The following is a 19380-nucleotide window of genomic DNA, read 5'->3' as shown; positions in this document are numbered from 1 at the left end:
TCACATGAAGTTTTTCTTTTATGTGAAAAAGAGAGACTCATCTGGAGTCAGCTTTTGAAAGGAGTCCCCATTACTATACTTATAGGCCAGTTATTAGTTGAATCCATAGAAATGGGCAAATGATTGCACGTTATACTGTTGAGTGTCAGTATATGCTATGTTATTAAAAAATATATACTTTATCATAAATGGGCTAGTGATATTTCACATATTCTCATCCATGAGTAAAATACACTGCAGTATTTATTGTGCTCCTTTTGAAGTCTTGATCTTACTAATCTAGATAAGGGTCAATACTGTCTTACCTAAAATAAAATTAAATATTAAAATTAATAAAATAATTCAAAACCCGCCAGACTTTATTACAAAGGAATGTGTCAGTATCTGTGTCAAGGACCATCTGTTGATTTCCTTTAATGTGCCCAAGTACGTCTTTGCTTTGATCAAAAGAGGGAAACAGTTTTGCTCATTTTGAACATGGTGCAGGTGTTGAAGGCCATATTCCTGAAGAAACAGTGTATTTTATTGATATGAGAGGTGTTACCTGTATAGACCATACTGGAAATCATACTAAAACATCAAAAACAGCCCACTTACACCCAGTTAAAAAAATTCTGTGGAGAATACAGTATTATAATATGTTTATAAATACTTCCATCATCATCTGTGATACATACATGTTTAGTTAACCATTTTGGATTTGTTTTAAGTAATACAACATATAACGACCAAGAAGACCTTTAAATGATTTCAAAGATAAATGAAAGTCCCAAAGATGAAAATGAAATTTGAAAAGGGTGTCTGCATTTATCAACATTCAAAAGCCTGCAACCTGCCATAGCCCCCAATAAATAACACTCTCCATCCTAGTGATAGCTTTATTTTCTAGTAGAGTGGAATCCAGTCCCATGAAGAATATTTAAGCTCAAGCTGCATAAAATATTTTAAGCTCACATTTTTTTTAACACAGCCTATATGCAGGTGGCATGTAAAATCTAAATGGCAGCACATTGCCTTATAAGTGAGATGAGTTGGGATTCCTTTGTTTGCTTTATGAAGAGAGCCTTAACGCATAGGATATTGCTCACTTTCCTAAGTATGCCATAGAAATTGCCTAGATGTACAAAAATATATTTAGGAACTTTTCTTGGGTTTAACAGAAGTGAAAATTATATTATTATATATTTGCAGATATAATTATAAATATATATATATATATATATATATATATATATAGTCTACATAATGTTTTGATTATGTAAGCCAATAATTTTACTCTACTTGTTTCAGGATTAATGTCTGTGGAGGCAAGTGCTGTCATGGTTGGAGTAAATCAGCTGGATCTGAGCGGTGCACAAAACGTAAGTATTCAATTGAAAGTTCAGCCCTTGTCATTACTTGGACCCCTACTACATAATCCAAATCTACTTTTGTTCCTTACATCTAGGGATGAGCGAGTTTTTAAAACTCGATCTCGCTGCAAATTCGGCCGTTCTCGCTTACCGAAATTGTAAGCAAGAAAGGCCAGTGTAAATTCGCAGATTAAGCTCAAATTTAAACAAAACAATAAAAAAAAAAATTGCGGGGTGAGCTGATCAATGAATGCATCACGGGCTGCGTTCCTCAGCCAGTCAGGGAGCACTAGAGGTTTTGAATGGGGTACATGTCCCCATTTAACCTCTAGTGCCGGGGATCGCAAACAGGATTCCCAGAGCTGCAAGAATGATTGCAGCTCTGAGAATCCACTGCGATACCGGGGCACTGGAGGTTAATAACCCTCTAGTGCTGGGGATCTCCTCAATAGAAAACCCTGTGAATCCCCTGTAAATCCTCCTGGTATAATTTCCTCAATCTTCCGATGGTTTCGCAAAATCGGTTCCCCGAAATCTCGCGGAACTATCGGAAGTTCAAGGAAATTTTCGCACGAATGCCAGAGGCATTCTCACTCATCCCTACTTCCATTCTTTTGGGGTATTGAATAATATGTGGAGAATATTTTCATCTGACAGTGGGCCTGATTTATTAAAACTCTCCAAAATTAGAGAAGATTAACTAGATAGATGTGGGTAAACCTGGGATTTCTTAAAATCATTTTCTAAAGTTTGACAAATGTTTTGAATCCTGGACTAGATCCATTACAGGTTTGCTGGATCACCCAGGTTCACCCTTCTCCTGTTCCACAGCAAAAAACATTTTAAAATTTTCTTGACTTTGGTTTTGATAACTATGCCCCATGTTTTTTTAAAAAAAAAAAAATCAAATTTGCATTTTTGGAAATCTACAATTCTGTAAAAGAGATAGATGTGTAAAATAGAATGGAGTGTATGATTTTCAAACTGAATTTCTCGAGGTCCTCTATTGGAAGGATCAAAAAGAGACATCTTTATTTTTATCACTTTTTATCACATAAACACTGAGGGCTCTATTTAAAAACAGGGAATCATACATTTCTCAAACATTTTTGAATGTTTGAGGGAATGTCATATTATGTTTTTATCGTAAATCCCTTAGTGTTTATGTGATGGAAATCTTCAAAAGGTACACACAGACAGCAAACTGTCAATAAAGTCAAAACAAAAAAAAATAATTTTATTTTTGTTTTATGTATGATTTTAAAGGTTTTCCAAAAAATACAGTGTTTATGTAAATTGGTACCCATAATTGCCCTATGTCCTTTAACAGAGAATCACATATCAATGTCTACGGCTACAATTCATACTGTTTTTTTTGTAGCCACCCCATTGTGTTGTAGAGAACTGAGACTATGGGCCTGATTTATTAAAGCTCCCCAAGGCTAGAGATAATATACAATGTATCACGGGACATGTAGTTTTCTGACATTGCCACAGTTTGGCCTTAACTTGTCATCCAATGTGTGGATTTGCCTTTAGATCTCTTATAATTGCTACAAGGGCATTTATGTCTTATTCTATTCAAATTGTTCCCACACTCTTCTAGTTCACTTTAAGCTGTTTGTATGACATTCCTGTGCCTAACTACCTAAAAGATCTTTGCACCTAACAGCAGCTAGGTATTTGTTCCGGATTATTTTTCTGTGTCTTAAACACAAAATAACATAAACCTATAGGAACATACAATAATCACAGTTACTCATGTAATCAGATATATGAGGACTGAGCACTTTTCCATTTGATGAACCTAATAAACCTGGACACTGTTACACTTGTTTCCTGTTCTTCATCAATTTTTTTGGCCACAGTTATTCATACTGACCTGGGGCAGATCCCAAGGCCTAGCAACCCCACAGTGCCAGTGTCCTTTGCCAGGTACTATGGTGGGAATCCCTTGTATGCTTTATAGCACTGTGGTGTGTATGTTGCTGCTGAATATTTACCTCAGTACGTTATGGTAAAATGTTGTTTATCCAGGATAAATCTCTTTACAGAGGTCAGGACAGCTATGGAAAGCTGACAGAGGTTGTAATCCTTTCTCACTCTGTCCATATCTAAAGAAAATGTTTTGGCTTAACATTTAAAGCGGAACTAAACTAAAAAAAAAACACACTCACCTTAACTTCCACAGATCCCTGGATCCTTTTGGAGCTTTTCTGAATTGGGTCCCATGCTGCAAGGGCATGAGATTGGGTGATGTAGCCTGCTGTAAATGAGAAAAACTCACTGAGCATGCCACGGCAATAAAGACAGAAGGCAAAGGGTTTTAACCACCCACCCAAAAAGTAAAAAGATTGGCTACCCTTTTATGTAAAGTAAAAATTTTAGTTTAGGCCTGCTTAAATAACACAAACACATTAGTGTTTTAAAAGATAGCAAGAAGTTATTACTTGTACATGACCAGGGATTATTACAATATTTTAAAAGACTTGTGTCAACAGGCCTTTTTGGGTCACATAGGCTTTTCATTTCTATACAAGTCTAAGAGTCTTTTGCTTCCAGCAGGTAAATTCAGGTATTTTGCATATCGTTAAATACCTTCAGGAGGCCTAGTATTGTACAAACAATCATAGTCTTGAGTATTTCAATGGGAGACACACTTGTGAACTTCATATCTGGCTCTGGACATCAGCTGAAAAAACAGTAGTGCAGAAAAGTGGGTTATGGACCAGTAAATGTGTATACTTTTCACAATGCCCATAGTGAGTGTTAGTCCAAAGAATTTTCCACATTTGGTAGCGTGTTGGTGTGCACATCAGGTCTGGTGTAGAGAGAGGAGAAAGGTATTTGCAATAAAAGTGCAGCATAAAGGTTTATTTGTCCAATAATTTCATGCAATGCAATGGTTAGTTATAAAAAGATTGTTAACTATAAGGGACTAAAACCTTTCAAGTAAACATTTGCTCTAGGTAAATTCAGGAACAATGAATTTGAATTTGAAAGTTCTCTTTTTAAAACTTCCTAAAAACAAACGTTATGTGCTTGTACCTCCTTGATTTCACCATGTGCCTCTTTACTAGTAATGAAAAATTTGTTCTTATTTTCTGCACTGACACTGCTCCTAGGAAAAAAGCAGTACACCAAGACTGCACGCTTCTGTCTGTGTTGTTGGTGGCACCTTAGGGCACCTTAGGGAAAACCATGAAAAAGTCAGAAGTCATCAGTCTATACTCTAAAATTTACTTCCATTTGTTTTTAATACGCCAAAAAACTTTAACTTTCTCAGATTAATTTATTTTTATTAATATTAGATAATAATATCGCCTACATATTAAGCAGCGCTGTACATGTAATAGGGGTTGCAAATAACAGATACTGACACAGGAGGAGGGGAGGACCCTGCCCTGAAAAGCTTACAATCTAGGAGGTGGAGGAAGTATCACACAATAGGAGGGACCTGATGAATAAATACTGCTAAATTGATGAAAGATGAAGATAATTGGCAAGTCAAATATCTCATGTGAGGCAGTAAATAGGGGGAGCAAAAGATGAGTTAGGATTATAAACAAACTTGTAAACACATTTAGACTGTTTTGGTAATTACATAATCTGAAACCATACTGATTATGCTGATCATTATGTGGTTGTTGGTCTAAGATCTGCAGATGTTTACTTTTCATTTTCTAATTTTTCCTTTCATTGCAAGCTGCAATTCACTAGTAAAGGTCCAAAGGAGACATGAAGGTTCATTCTTGTTAAAATAACTTTAAATTTCCATTTTTTCAGTGACCTGCAGATGGCACTGTTGCTTAGGTTAATACAAAACACAGTTACTACTGTACTCTGTACTACTGTTTTTACTTTTTTTTTTGTTTTTACTGTTTTTGTTTGTTTCTACTGTACTGTAGAAGGGTCGGCAAAGTATCTACTATGAACAAAAGTCTGCATCTCAATGAATTATTGTTTATAATGGTTTGAATTTTTTTAAGTGCACATGTAGAAAGATACACAAATCAAACTACAGATATATGCTTTTCAAACTAGATCTAATATTAAAGACAAAAGAAAAATAAAGATAGTAAAAATATGAACATTACAAATTTGTTTGTATTTGTCACTTGCAACCCCAAATAAATGTACAGCACTGCCTTAATTGTCAGCTCTTTATAAATACATTTTATTATTAATATTAACATTTATAAAGCAGCATGTGTCAAGGGCATAATATATTCCTATTTAAGCTTATAATGAAGTGTTAAATATAGAACCATGTAATCACCCAATCGCTTCAAACTTTGAAGCTTTTATAAACAGTATCTCCAATTGTAATGGGATCAATTCAATAAATAAATATGCAGATCTCATTGACTCTAATGTATACTAATTATAGTCATTATTGCATTAAAAACTTTCAAATTCTATTAACTGGGGTCTGCTTTACAGAAGCTCAGTCAGACACCACTGGTAAATAAAACACTCATACATCCACAAGCCAAATGCCTCCTCACTGAAATACTGTTGTTAAATAAAAGTGTTTTCTTTCCACGAGTAAGTGTGTCTCCAATGGATAAATCAAAATATTAGTGCGGACCACTTTGAATTAAAAACCCAAAGAAGTTACAGAATATATAACAGACAAGTGTAAAGGGTATGACACTGCCCTAGGAACATGTGAATAGAGTACAAGGTGTCTCATAGGCTCTGCCTTTGCTGACTTTCCTGTAAATATCCAACATCAGTACACGTCAGGGAACATGTGTTCTTTACCTATAGTGAGGTAGGAGATAGCAGCATTGCCAAATGCCAAAAAGGCATTTGCACAGAGCCTTAACATTCTTGGCACCTTTTAGTCCTTTGTATGCTTGTCTCATTAATTTCCAGCTTGACCTTAGGGTCTTTTATACTCCTGCAGGTCTTCACAGCAGGGCCACATCTTGGATTTGTAATCAAGTTCAAGAATGCCACTTGGACATACTTAAAAGTGTAGGATAGGTAATCTAGATACACATATCAAGAACACACTTGTATGGTTCTATGTACAAGTACAAGTAAGAGGTAGGAATCTAAAAGGTCAGGTCAGTTGGCACCTAGCAAGATACACGGTCACTTGCACTCCAGAACTGGTTCTTAAAGAACCATATCTGCAAATTTGACAGCAGGCGGCAATGAATGGTACTGAACCGCTCATGGGGTTGCCACTGCTACAAGCTACTTTTAGTGTTTCCCCCAAGGCAACAGTTTACTAGCATGAGGAAGAGATAACCTCACTGCCATTTTGAACATAGCCTGATATACAGAACTCACTAGCCATGTGTATATACCCCTTAATTTAAAATCTAAAATGTGTAAACATCATCCCTCGGAGTAGTTAATATATGCATGCCCCACACCTCAATTCAACTAAAGATGTCCATATACATATTCTCTTTTAATTTGAACATTGTTATTACTTAGTTATATGCTAAACAAATTCTCCAACGGAAAATGTATCTGCAATTTGAGTACAACAAAGTTTTAAACATGATCATTCAAAAAATAAATAATACTCTACAGTAGTGCTATCAAAAAAATTATATTAAAATGCATTAGACCTAATACCTTACAGGCACGCAATATTTACATTACTGTGCATTTTTTTTACTACCGTCAAAAAATAGATTTTGCATTTCACATTTCAGATTGAAAGAATTTTCTTCCCTCTTCATTAACTCTGCATTGTTTACCATACAAGGTGCTTTGACAGAAAACCTCAATTTATTAACTTTTTTTAACTTAAAGTTGCGGTCCCCAAACTTTCTGACAGCAGGGCCCGGTGACATAGAATACCATTTTGCCAAGGCCCCGTATATGTACAGCCTACACTACTGTACTACTCTCAGCATCTCTGCCTCTTGTCAGCACACTAGCTGAGAAAAGCAGAGTAGTGTAAGAGTCCTGATGTGCTGTCAGGTGGCAGAGCTGTTGGAAGTGGCAGGGAAGTGTAAGCCTTACATACATTACTCATGTATGTATGAGCCAATCTCAGCAGCTCCTGTGTAAGCAGTGTGAGGAGAGCTTCCTGCTCTCCTGCTGGTTGTGCTCCTGTTGTCACACTGTCATTAGTTGTAGAGTAATTTACGGAGGACCGCCGGCAGTCCCACCTCCTGTAATTTGTGGCCCCCAACCCACCAGTCACGGATCGGCAACGGTCTATTTCCCAAGGGTTGGGAACCTCTGGCTTAAAGAACCCAGATTCTCAGCTAGCCATATGTTCAATAACAATACTGTTAGTTGACTGAAGTCACAGACCAAAACGGAGTTGTAACAAGTTTAATATTGTTGTTGTATCATTAAAGATCTACAGTTCATCAATTCTACAGTTTTGTATCCGCTTCAAGCACCCCTGGCTGATAGCCCTACACCAACAGCAGCCATATAGACAAACCCCTGGTCCCTGTAATGACCAGGCGCTTGTTCATAGGACAGCAAAGCAACTACACTAAGGACTGTGTCCTTGGCAATAAAAGGGTAAAGAAGAACTCTACTTTCATCAGTAATATACATATATAATATAATATATATATAATATATAATATGCATATACAGTTGCAATAGAAGCCATTTTTTAATTTCATGTCAAATTTTCAAATTCAAAATAACTTTTTATTTTCTAAAAATCTCAGTGCAATATGGCAACCTGAAGGCTTTCTTTACACTGTTGGTGTATGTAAACCCCCTAGAAATGTAATTTCCTGCTTGTATTATTAGCTTACTGGTGATTTTCTCAGCTTTGCAGATAAAGGTTGTATTGTAGGAATACTGAAATAATAATTTTAAGTTTTGGTAAAATGCTCCCTGAAGAACAACTTCCAAACAAATAAAATGTACGAGGTGGTTATAATTAACTCAACCTTTTCCCTTTTTCTACAGGACATTGTGAAACAGCTAGTTTTTGGAAAAGAAAATGTAGCTGCAATAAAATGTGTTAAAAATCCTTGTAATATACATCATGGTTAGGGTTTTTCAACTTTATTAGAAAATCAAAAAATCTTACTGTGTTGACAGTGTTTCTGTTGGAATCCCTTGTTACATACATTACTGTTGAAAGTTTAAAATTATCCAGTCACTAGAATGTGTAAAGTCAGTAAAGTAAGCCCATCCTTGGAAAAAAAGATACTTTTCCAGTGGCATATTTGTTAATACTTTAATATATTTCTATTCCCCCGGTATGGCAAGTGTCTGACACTTTGCGGGTGTAGAATGCCTGCTTCCCCAACAAATACTGTGGCTGCTTTTGTCAGCTTGTAGACCCTTTAGTGATAAAAACAACTGTCAGGAAAAACCATATCACGTGGCTATCAAGAGAAGAGTGGTCACCAGGAAGATACGTATACCCTATCTTATGGGATGGTGTATCTGTAAATGAACACAGCACATATGTGCCTGTCCTTCTGTTTGTGATACCAAACGCCACTCCATTGCTGACAAATGTTCTTTTGAAATCCAAAAAGAAAATGACACTGCTGAGTGAATCTCCAGGGACCTCTGTGGTTCTCACTTCTTCTTGCTAACCTTAATGTCACAACTGTAGCCTGTAATAGACTTAGGAAGAAAAACCTTAAAAAAGCAACCGTGAACCCCAGAGATGATAAACACTTTCAGAAGAAGTGGACTCCCTAACCACCACGGAGATGTGTTCTGCAACACTAGCAGCAGAAAAAGTGGTTACCGTACATCTTATTTTACAGGTATGGTCCTTGTCACTAATGACAGTGTTGCTATATTCCAGTGCCTAAATAATATATAGAAAATATACAGGTGGCACAGGTGAGTTACTTGAGTAGGTGTTGTCTAGGTTGGCAGGAAGTGGGTGAACACTTAAGTTTGATCACTGAAAGGTAGAAGCTAATTTTATTGGGCATTATATTTGTACAAGATTGCAGCTTAAGTAATGAGTTGTAAACTGTATTAGAACACTTAATCATTACCAGATATGATATTGATTTTACTTGCTTGCTTCTACTGGGAAGGCACACATTCTTGCAGTAGAAGTTAATTTTGTATGAACAATTGAACTTGATAATAACAGTAAGGGGAGATTCAAATAAATAGTAAATGTCTGGATTATAAGTAGTTTAATTTTCCAACAAGGCAAATCCGTGGAAGAGTTGTATACTTTCTCAAGTGTCCCCATATTGGGGTCATGTTTGCACAATCACTGTTATTGCCATTGCAGGAATGTACCAGATGTCTGGAAGTGGACCAGTAGAGAATTCCAGGAATATCTCAACTGAGGTGTATTTAAGAAAACAAACTTTCCTTGGAGAAAGTTTAATATCATCAGACAATACATGCTTTTTTAAGTAAGTCACTGCAAAGAAAATAGTGCATAGTATAGTGCATAGTATCACCTATCATTTATGTCAGCATTGGAGAACAAAAAATCAAGACAGTGGGAGTGAACAAAACCTCTGTAGCTGTGTGTCATCACAACAGAGGATGCTGCATCTTTTTTGTTAGAAAATCTAACAACCCAAAATGGCAGTCACTGTTGCAGGTAATATACTAGTACAATATAACAATTAGCTATGGAATCTGAGTTTGACTCCTTGTGGTTTGATTTGAACCTGGGGGTTCAAGATTTGAGGTCTGCAGATTTTATTGAGAAATTCCACAGGTCCCGTCTGACTTTTCAGCTCTGAACAATAGGGGAAGAATGGGCAACAGTGGAGACTTGGTGTTAGCACCTTACTATAAAAGATTCTCTTTCCAGCAGCCATTTATCAATGTGTTTTAGAGTGGACAGTATGGCCTTGATTTATTAAAGATCTCCAAGGCTGGAGAGGATACAATTTTATCAGTAAAGCTGGGTAATTCAGCAAACCTTGAATGGATTTCCTAAAAGTCACTTGCTATTTGTTAGAAATATTTTTTTTAATCCTGGACCAGATCTGCTTGCTGAATCACCCAAATTCACTGATGAAAGTGTATTCTCTCCAGCCTTGGAGAGCTTTAGTAAATCGGGCTCTATGTGTTAGGAAATCTATACTATGTCAAACTGTAGTATATTACTATGGACTGCAGTGTGGTAGAATTCAAATTATATTAGGTTTGGTAACACAACAGTCTTTTTTTGGACTTTCATTTTGTGAGTGTCACCTCAGTGTAGGTGGTTATACTTGGTCAAACTTGGCCATTGCTCACCTTGCAAAAATGCAACACCAAAACCAGTTGACTGGAAACCCCCTCATGTGTGACACCCCTACAGGTTGGAATTCAACATTGGCTATGCTGCAGAGGCACCTGTGCAGTTATGGTACAAAACAGGAGACAGTAATATTGTGCTTCAATCTGGTCAGAAAAAAAGCTGTCATCCCTTATCAGTCGGTGTCTTTAACCCTTAACCTTGGTTGTTTCATTGTGATTTGTCCTGATATAGTGCACAACATATAATGTAAATAAACTGCAGTATCCATATTATGTCTAACTGCAATATCTAGAATTTTCTGAAATACTGTTCACTGAACTAAAGATATAAGATTTTATTTTATTTTGCTAGAATACTGTAAACTGATTAGTATAGGTTTTTGCATTTTTGCCTATAAGTTGGCATTTTTGCTTATCATTTGTGATTTTTGGACTTCCATATGAAATAAATTCAGTTTTGTATGTACAGGTTATACTGTTCTACATTTGTTTTTGACACATCCTAAAAAAGCTAAAGCAATATTTTTGCATATCTTTTTCAGAAAAGCACATCATGCTTCTTTTTATCAGTTTTTCCCTTTCTGCCCATGTTTACAGCGCTGCACAATTAATCATTTTACTGTCTGCAAGAACAGAAAGTTTGTGATACTCTTCAGAATAACTGGGTCATAGGTTCTGCAATGTGCGGGTGGTTACTGAAAAAATGGAATGTTTCCCTTTCTAAAGCCATAGATAAATTTATACAGAAGAGCCAAGCATTCTTTGCTTTTCAAAACACATGCAGTAAGGCACAAAATAGCCTTTAATTATCATCAAGACATCAAGATAGTATTTTCTCCACAAACAATTGTTAAGGAATAATCTTAGGTGCATATTTCTCCCTATAGTGTCTAATGTGGACAAAGGCTGGCCTAACTTGCTCCAAAATACAGAATTTTTTATCTCCTGTTGTTAACACGAGTGCAGACCCTCCCTGTGATAGGCTAAGATCTCTCAGTGGCTAGCTAATATTATTTGAAGACATGGCAAAAAGTTTTGTAGCGACCAGTTTACTTTCCAATAATCACCTTTCTAGAAGATGGACAGCTTGTCCCCTTCCCTCTCTTTTAGAGGTGTTTTCTAACTTTTTAAACAACAAATTTTAGGAATGTCTCTCACCTATTCATTACCCTTTGTAAATACCCCAAATCTGGGGCAATAGCTGCAGTCTTTGTCAGGCCTTTTCAGCTCAGAAGAGGATATGAGTGCCACATAGGGTAAAATTATAAATTTGTGCTGAGTTGCATCACATGTATAGGAATATTCACCCTATAGGATAGTGAACACCGTTGGGTGTTCTGCAATGCATTACAGAGTTTATTGATGCACTTCTGTAGTCTGCACCTTGTACAACACAGTTGTTTAATTGTCTGTGCATGCCATTGGCCACAGCCAAGTCTTTTCTAGTAAGCCGTCTGTTGATTCACTGGGAAACATTTCCGCAAAGGTTAATTACTGTACATCATATACCAGTACATTGTTTGCAGAATAGCTACATTAATTACAATAATTAACAACATGTCATATCGCCACGTTCAGCTAAATTGAAATTGTGACCCCATTTTTTCAGACTTCCCCTGAGTAAAAGGTTGTAGCCACAAAATGTTTATATTTCTCAGTCATTATGTTTTTGCCTTGGGATTTAGGTTACAGACAAGGCACAGCAAGTTTCAATTCTACATTACATTTTAGCTAGACTTTTACTTAGCAGTTTGCCAGAATGATACATTTGTATATATTAGACACTTAAATATTTCAAGACACTCGTATACATGCTGGAAAGTTTTCACATGGAAAATTTCTTCAGTGAAATGTTGAATTTCAAATATATGTCTAAGATTTACAATTTTTTAACAGAATTAAAGCCAGATTCTCAGCTAGGTATCCAGTTAAAAGCCTATAGCTTTACTGTTTTGTAATTTTATTTAGCTACTTTTGTAATTTTCACATTTCCGCTGCTCAGCACAGACAGGTAGTACATTCCTAGATAACCACCTTTCTCACCAGATAAAGATAATTATGTATATGGATTGCTTTGTGAGTAAATTTAAGGGGAAAGGGCAATGCAGGAATCTGTACTGGCAAACTATTAAACATGAAAGTCACCTGTCTGCCATGCCCTGTCTTTAGACAGATGGGCATAAACCCTAAGAGAATTACATATCTATTGACAGGTTAAACACTAAACATATATTCCTCTAATGCTGATTACTTCAAATTTGAGTATATTCTGTAATAATCAGTACTGAAATTACTGCATACTTCCCGGGATTACAAACCTTATACTCATTACCCTCTCTAGACAAATGGTCCATGGGCATCCATGAATCACACAACATTCATCAACCAATGTAGTATTAATTTAATACATTAGTACACTGAACCTCAAATTCTTTCATTTCAAGCACATTTATATTAACTTAACATTTCATTTTAACTGCATTCATTCTTCTACATTAATTAGGCTCCATACAAAATTAGACTTTTGCAGCACATCCCCCACTAATATCCCTTACCTCTTTTAAAACACCAACTTAAATTGGAATATATTTGTAAAAATTTAAAAAAACTACAACCAGAGAGGTCCTTTTTTGCATAAGGAACAGACAATGTCCCTTTTGCAATAACATAGACATTGCCAATGTAAATTATTTTAAATATGCTCACCTTTCCTTGTTCTGTCACAGGCCCTGCCATCTTCTTTTCTTGCTGGTTGCCTGATGTTTTAGCAGCCTGATTGGCCAGGCCAACGACGATATAACTCCTGCACACATGCCTGGCAGATGCTGGGATTCCTGGCATTACTGTTTATTTTGTTTTAAGAAGATAGCAAACAGTTTGAAAATTTTGCAAGTGGAACTTTAGTATTGCTTAAAATTTGTAAACTGGTTTTGCCCTGTGCTAGGGGTGAATGGTGGGAATGCACAATTTGGCATTTACAACTTAGTTATGGAACTTGTGGTATAGCAGACCATGTTGCCATCATAGGCCATAGAAGAAAGATCACCCACCCCGGTCCTTTCTCTGCCAAGGGCCTCCTTACTCAAGACAAGCAACAAATCTTTTCATGTGCTGTTGGTTCTATCTTCCATAAAACTTTACAATAAGCGAAGTGTTGCCTATTTTATTCCCTATTTTTTTACCCTGGTATTTCTTCACTGCTCTATGCCTCCTATCCTCAACAAAAGGAGATCCTACTGAGCACCACAGCTTTTTTTTAATCTTTTCCCACAATAGAAAAACATAGCGTTTGTTAAATGCAAGGACAGAGAAAACTTAGTAAAAATGTAGATGGTGAGCCCAATTTGTTAACATTTACCTTGTTGTACCATTTTTGTTATATGAAAAGCATGTTTATTGGCTTCTTACATTAGCATCCATGTTCTTCTTTAGACTTGAATTCCACAATAATCTTTCCACACCTAAAAATGCAAGACGTTTTAAAATAGAAAACAACTTCTTATTTTGCATACTGTTGTACCAAGCAAATATCTATGATCCCGCATAGTTTGTGAAAACTGCTATATTGAGTCAGCAAAGAGAAAATACCTACATTTTTGATTAATATACTTTTATTCATCTTGTCATCTTGTCTACAAACAAGAATTTAAAGAACATTCCACCTCAGCAAGCATTGTGATTCTACAAGTCCAGCTTGGCAATAAAAATAGATTCATTTCCCCAAAAGGAACAACAGAAAGGCCATTGAAAAGATGCAGAGACATGGATTATGTCCAACATGTCAAATAATGTTTATGACCTATCTTTCAAAGGAAAAGCACAACTGTAGCTACTGGAATGCCAAATGTCTTGGCGGTATAAACTTTTATAATAATTGCTAGTATTAAAATATTTTAAACGAACATTTAGAATGTCAATTCATACATAAAGAGGTCGACTCAAATGGTAACCTGCTATCCTGGGCTTCATGTGCAACAGGCTTTGGGAGTAACGGTTGGTTAGATGGAAAGCACATTGCCTGTGTTTTCCATGGCAGCCAGATTCTAGCCTAAAGGTTAGAATTCTAAATCAAGTGATTGGTATGGAAAATACATTCCTCCATCTTTTTGTCACAAGGCCCTATAAATAATAAAACAGGTACACTATCTACAAATTGTTATGAAGTAGTTGTTACCTGCATTCATACATGCAAAACTTGAAAAAAACATATATCTATTTTATATATACATATATTGTGAAAATTGGGGATCAACTCAGATTGCAGCCAGCACGCTTTTTATCAAAACACCAGCTTTTATTGGGGAAAAGCTAAACATAACCGCTTAGTTTCAGCAACTCAGGAAAACAATATAACACAGTGGCTTACTTCAGCCTAGGTGTGAATGTCCAAAGTCTATTCGAGTCTGGAATTGGATACGTCCAATTCCAGACTCTCATAAGGGTCCAAACCCCAGCCTGGGTTTTCCACAGTCCAAAAAAACAAAATAGCAACCTCCTTCCAGCTTTATTCCCCACTAGCTGATTTTCAGGCCCCTTCCTGCTCCTCCCTGGAACACTCTGGCTCTCTCTCAGCCTGGAACACACTGGCTCCAAGCCTGTATCCCTCTGGCTCTCTCTCAGCCTGGATCTCTCTGGCTCTCTCTCTCTCTCAGCCTGGAACACACTGGCTCTCTCTTAGCCTGGATCCCTCTGACTGATTACTACTACTCACCTTGCATCTGAGTGCAGGTGAATATATCCCCAGAATCAGGGTTGGGCCAAGGAACCCACCCTTTAACTCCCTTTGCTGGCTCCAGGGCCCTAAAGAACCTGGTTTCTTATCTAAAAACCTATTAACAAGTCCTAACTTTCATTTCCCTGGAGCCATTTTAACACTTTACCTGACATTTTAGAGACAAACGACCACAATATTATCTATGATAAGCTGTGATGGCAGAGGCACAAGCAAGTTTCACGTCGTTACGGGCCGTCATGAACTTTTTGTTTCTCAAGTGAATGGAAGGACTCTTCTCCCCTAGTGTTTGTGACATTTCAGTGTGAATGTCCTTTGCTAACTTGCCCTGGAGAAACAAAAACTTCATGATGGCCCGTAACTCCAACGACTTGAAACTTGCTTGTGCCTCTGCCATAACAGTTTCTCACTACAAGAAAAAACGGTTAAGACCTGATATTTGCACGGTTACATACCAAGATAGTAAGCTGTCATATGCCCTGACACTCATTTGTTTATTTTATCTGAAAGGGAGCAAAGCCAGGACATTCTCAGCACCCCCTCACTCGTATATAGTGTTCTTTGACTTTTCTATCTGAATCCTAAGACGCCAGTTTTTTTTAAGAGTAGCAAACTAGCTTTTAAAAAAGTTTGTAAATTTCTGATGTCAGCGGTAACTTTTGATTATTTGAAATCAGGTACTGTTGTAAGATTAGAAGACCTGGCTTAAAATACGCTTTCCAATTCATACTAAAGGTGCTCAGTAGGATTTGTTGTGAAATCTGGGGACATGCAAAATTATCTAAAATGGTGGCTCAGCAGTAGCACTCTGGCCTTTGCAGTGCACTATCTGCGTGGAGTTTGCAGGTTCTCCTCGTGTTTGTGTGGGTTTCCTCTGGGTACCCCGGTTTCCTCCCACATTCCAAAAACATACAGTTAGGTTAATTAAATAGGTAAATAGGGTTAAATCCCCCCCAAAAAATTGACCTTAGCCTGTGTTAATGAATGACTATGGTAGGGACATTAGATTGTGAGCCCCTTCAAGGGACAGCTAGTGACATGACTATGGACTTTGAAAAGCTCTGCTTTTCAAAGTCCATAGTCAATATGTTGGTGCTATTCAATACTGTGTAATAATATTAATAATATTATACTGTGTAATAATAATAATAAAATATTTTTGTGCTGTATTCTGCTTTACTGGAAGCACTTGAACTTTATAATTTTGAGATGTATACACATACTTTTGGCCATAAATTTTAACTGTTAGTTGTGTCCCTCATCCTTGTACAGCTTTTGTAAACATATCTTTTTAAAATTGGAATCCCTTGGCCAAAAGTGCTCACCTGTTTATGGATGTGTCATCATCTGTATCTTCCCTCATTCTAAACCTTCATTATCATGTCCTGAACTTCAGTAGAGCTCCAGTGCAGACAGAACCATTTTTGCTGATAAAAAAAAGGAAAACCTTTTTTTTTCTTTTTGTGAGGCACACTGTGATACCAGTGGGATCATTAGACCCATCAAAAGGTCTAATTGCAGGCATATTTAGAACTTTTGGCATGCTTGTTGCCATGTATATAATGTATGACACAATTAAGTAAATCGCAGACATCAGGTCACTTGCTGAACCATTCTTTGTGCAATGAATCATGCAAATGTAATAGCTTACACTTCAAATTACTAGCCAAAAAATACAGTGATTCAATCAATTAAATTCCAGGCTGGTAGTTAAAATTGCAGTACCTAATACATGTTGTGGGCATCACAAGGAATGGCAAATCTCATAGACACCTACAACACCTCACCATCTATGGACAACGTACCCTGTTGTAGAAAATTACATGGAAAAACAGCAGCAGTGTGTATGTTTTCTGAGAAAAATACACAACTCCAAAAGTAAATAGGACCATCAAGTGCTAAAGCCATTAGCTTTCTGGCACCCAGAGCAGTTACAAGAGCCAAGTGGAAGTCACTGACTTTTTTATTATCTATGGTGTGAGATTTATTTCAGTAGGTCAAAGGGGCTTGTTGTGTCTGTTTTTTTTAGTCCTCTTATACCATGAGATCTATTTGGCAGAAAACTATAGGAGCTGAATATTTTTCCAGATGTCAGGGAAGGTCTTTTTCTGTCACAAATTGACAAGAATTCTCAATATTTGTTTTTATTATATAAGCAGGAGTCCTGAAAACAATAATAAAAGCATAGGGAACAATTATTAGAATCACACTAATTATAGTGGTAATTTATTGCTGTAATTTTCTGTTATATTACTGCACTTAACCTTGCATTTATTGTGCTTTTTTTAAAACTACACTTAGTAAAAGCTGAGCAGTGAAGTGCAGAAATTGTTTTACATTTTCCTAAATTTCACCTTTAAATATTTCCCTAAAAATGTATTACTGTATTTTTTCTGTATTCGGTGATAACCAATAGTGTGTTCTATTTACACTGTGGAATTTATTTTATACGTGGTCAATAAGATACAGAAAACCTCATTGTTATGCCAATTACATTAACTTGATCTATACTTAATTTTCACTGACCATCTCTCATCTATATATAAAGCAGTGAGTCTCAAATTCACTATAATAGAGGCGACCAGGTTATTTTATTTTTATACAAGGCTTTACAAAATCCATAGTCCTGTCACTAACTGTCTCAAGAAGGGGCTCACAATCTAATGTCCATACTATACTTATTAACAGTCTTAGGCCAGTTTTGAGGGAAAGCCAATTAACTTACCTTGCAAATTTTTCAATGTGGGAAAAAAACCATAGTACTTGGGGTAACCCACACAAACACGGAACATACAAACTGTGCAGAGTCCTAGCTAAGATTTGGGCCCCTAGTGCTGCAAGTCCAACCACTAAGCCAACTGAGCCAACTATGGCAGCAGTTGGTTCTCCACCAAGAAATGTTTGGTGAATTCAGCTGAATAAAAATAGACTCCTTTGTGTTTATTACTTGACCTTAAAAAATAATGCACACTTATGTTTGCAAAGTGTAATGTGTTCACCAAGAATTTTTTTTTAAGCCGGCTGGGAAGAAATTGTAGGCGGGTGGCAGGCCCTATGTTGTACCCCAACTTTTTAGTAAAAACCCAAAACCAGCCGGGTAGTAACTAAAAAGTGCGGCTAAAAGGAGCTGGAAAGAACACTGAATAACATATGTGACAGAATATTTCACATTATGGGCCTGATTTATTAAAGCTCTCCAAGGCTGGAGACCATAAACTTATTCACTTATCTGTGAAGCTAGGTGATCCAACAAACCTGGAATGGATTTCTTAAAATTCATTTGCTATTTGTTAGCAAATGTTTTAAATTCTGGACCAGATCAATTTCACATTTTCTAGATCGTCCAGCTTCACTGATTAAAGTGTATCTTCTCCAGCTTTGGAGAGCTTTAATAAATTGGGCCCTATATATCAAAAGTGCTTTTTACTTTTAATATTTCATTTTTTTAAATAAACCATAAAACCTAGAATTGATCAGAGTATTGTCTTCTGTTGCAGGTGCAAGTGAATCTGAGCCTAAAATTTAATTATACATCATCTCTGTTTGGACAACATGTTTGTGTGATGTCAGAGAAGACACATGATTTACATTTTGGTGGCATAACTGTTTAAAAGGATATGAAAACCTTTGTTGCTGTGTGTGCATTCTACACTGTAAAACAGATTCCTTCCACAGGCTCACATTGGTTATCTTTTGTTGGTACTAGTTAATATATATCTTTGATCCCATACAATTTTAGTTTAAACTTAACCTCCTCTTTTGCTAAGCTTGCCTATATGTTCAATATGTTCATATATGTTTAACATACAGAAGTTTACAAATTACAAACTACAGAACTCACATTTCTCTGTTAAACATTCGGTTATGAACAGGTAGTTTTAAAAATGATCTCTCTTCTCTCTGATCTACTTTTAGTAATCAATGACCTCAATTCAGAAGTTAAAATAAATCTTTTATCAGAAAAATATGAAGACACCCATAGCTGTCCTCTCAGCCTACACATGTTAGTTGCCTGGTTATGGGCACTAAATAATAACAATTATGCAGACAGAGGGTATTGAATTCACTCCAGAATTGCATACTAATTCCAGTTCTGAAAGTAAAAAAGCC

The 19380-nt window shown here is 36.4% G+C and overlaps 1 protein-coding gene across 2 annotated transcripts in view; it reads left to right on the top strand.

Moving 5' to 3' along the window:
* Nucleotides 1–19380, top strand: part of LTBP1 (latent transforming growth factor beta binding protein 1) — a 210704-nt gene that overhangs the window by 21812 nt on the left and 169512 nt on the right. For both annotated transcript variants that reach the window (XM_072409251.1, XM_072409252.1), the window contains exon 2: nt 1291–1361. In XM_072409251.1, coding sequence (XP_072265352.1) covers nt 1291–1361 — 71 coding nt within the window. The remainder of the gene's footprint in view (nt 1–1290; nt 1362–19380) is intronic.

This window comes from Pyxicephalus adspersus, chromosome 4, assembly GCF_032062135.1.
Source record: "Pyxicephalus adspersus chromosome 4, UCB_Pads_2.0, whole genome shotgun sequence".
Classification (NCBI taxonomy): Eukaryota; Metazoa; Chordata; class Amphibia; order Anura; family Pyxicephalidae; genus Pyxicephalus; species Pyxicephalus adspersus.
Note: the sequence above shows the minus strand (reverse complement) of the source record. Positions and strands in the feature narration are given on the sequence as shown.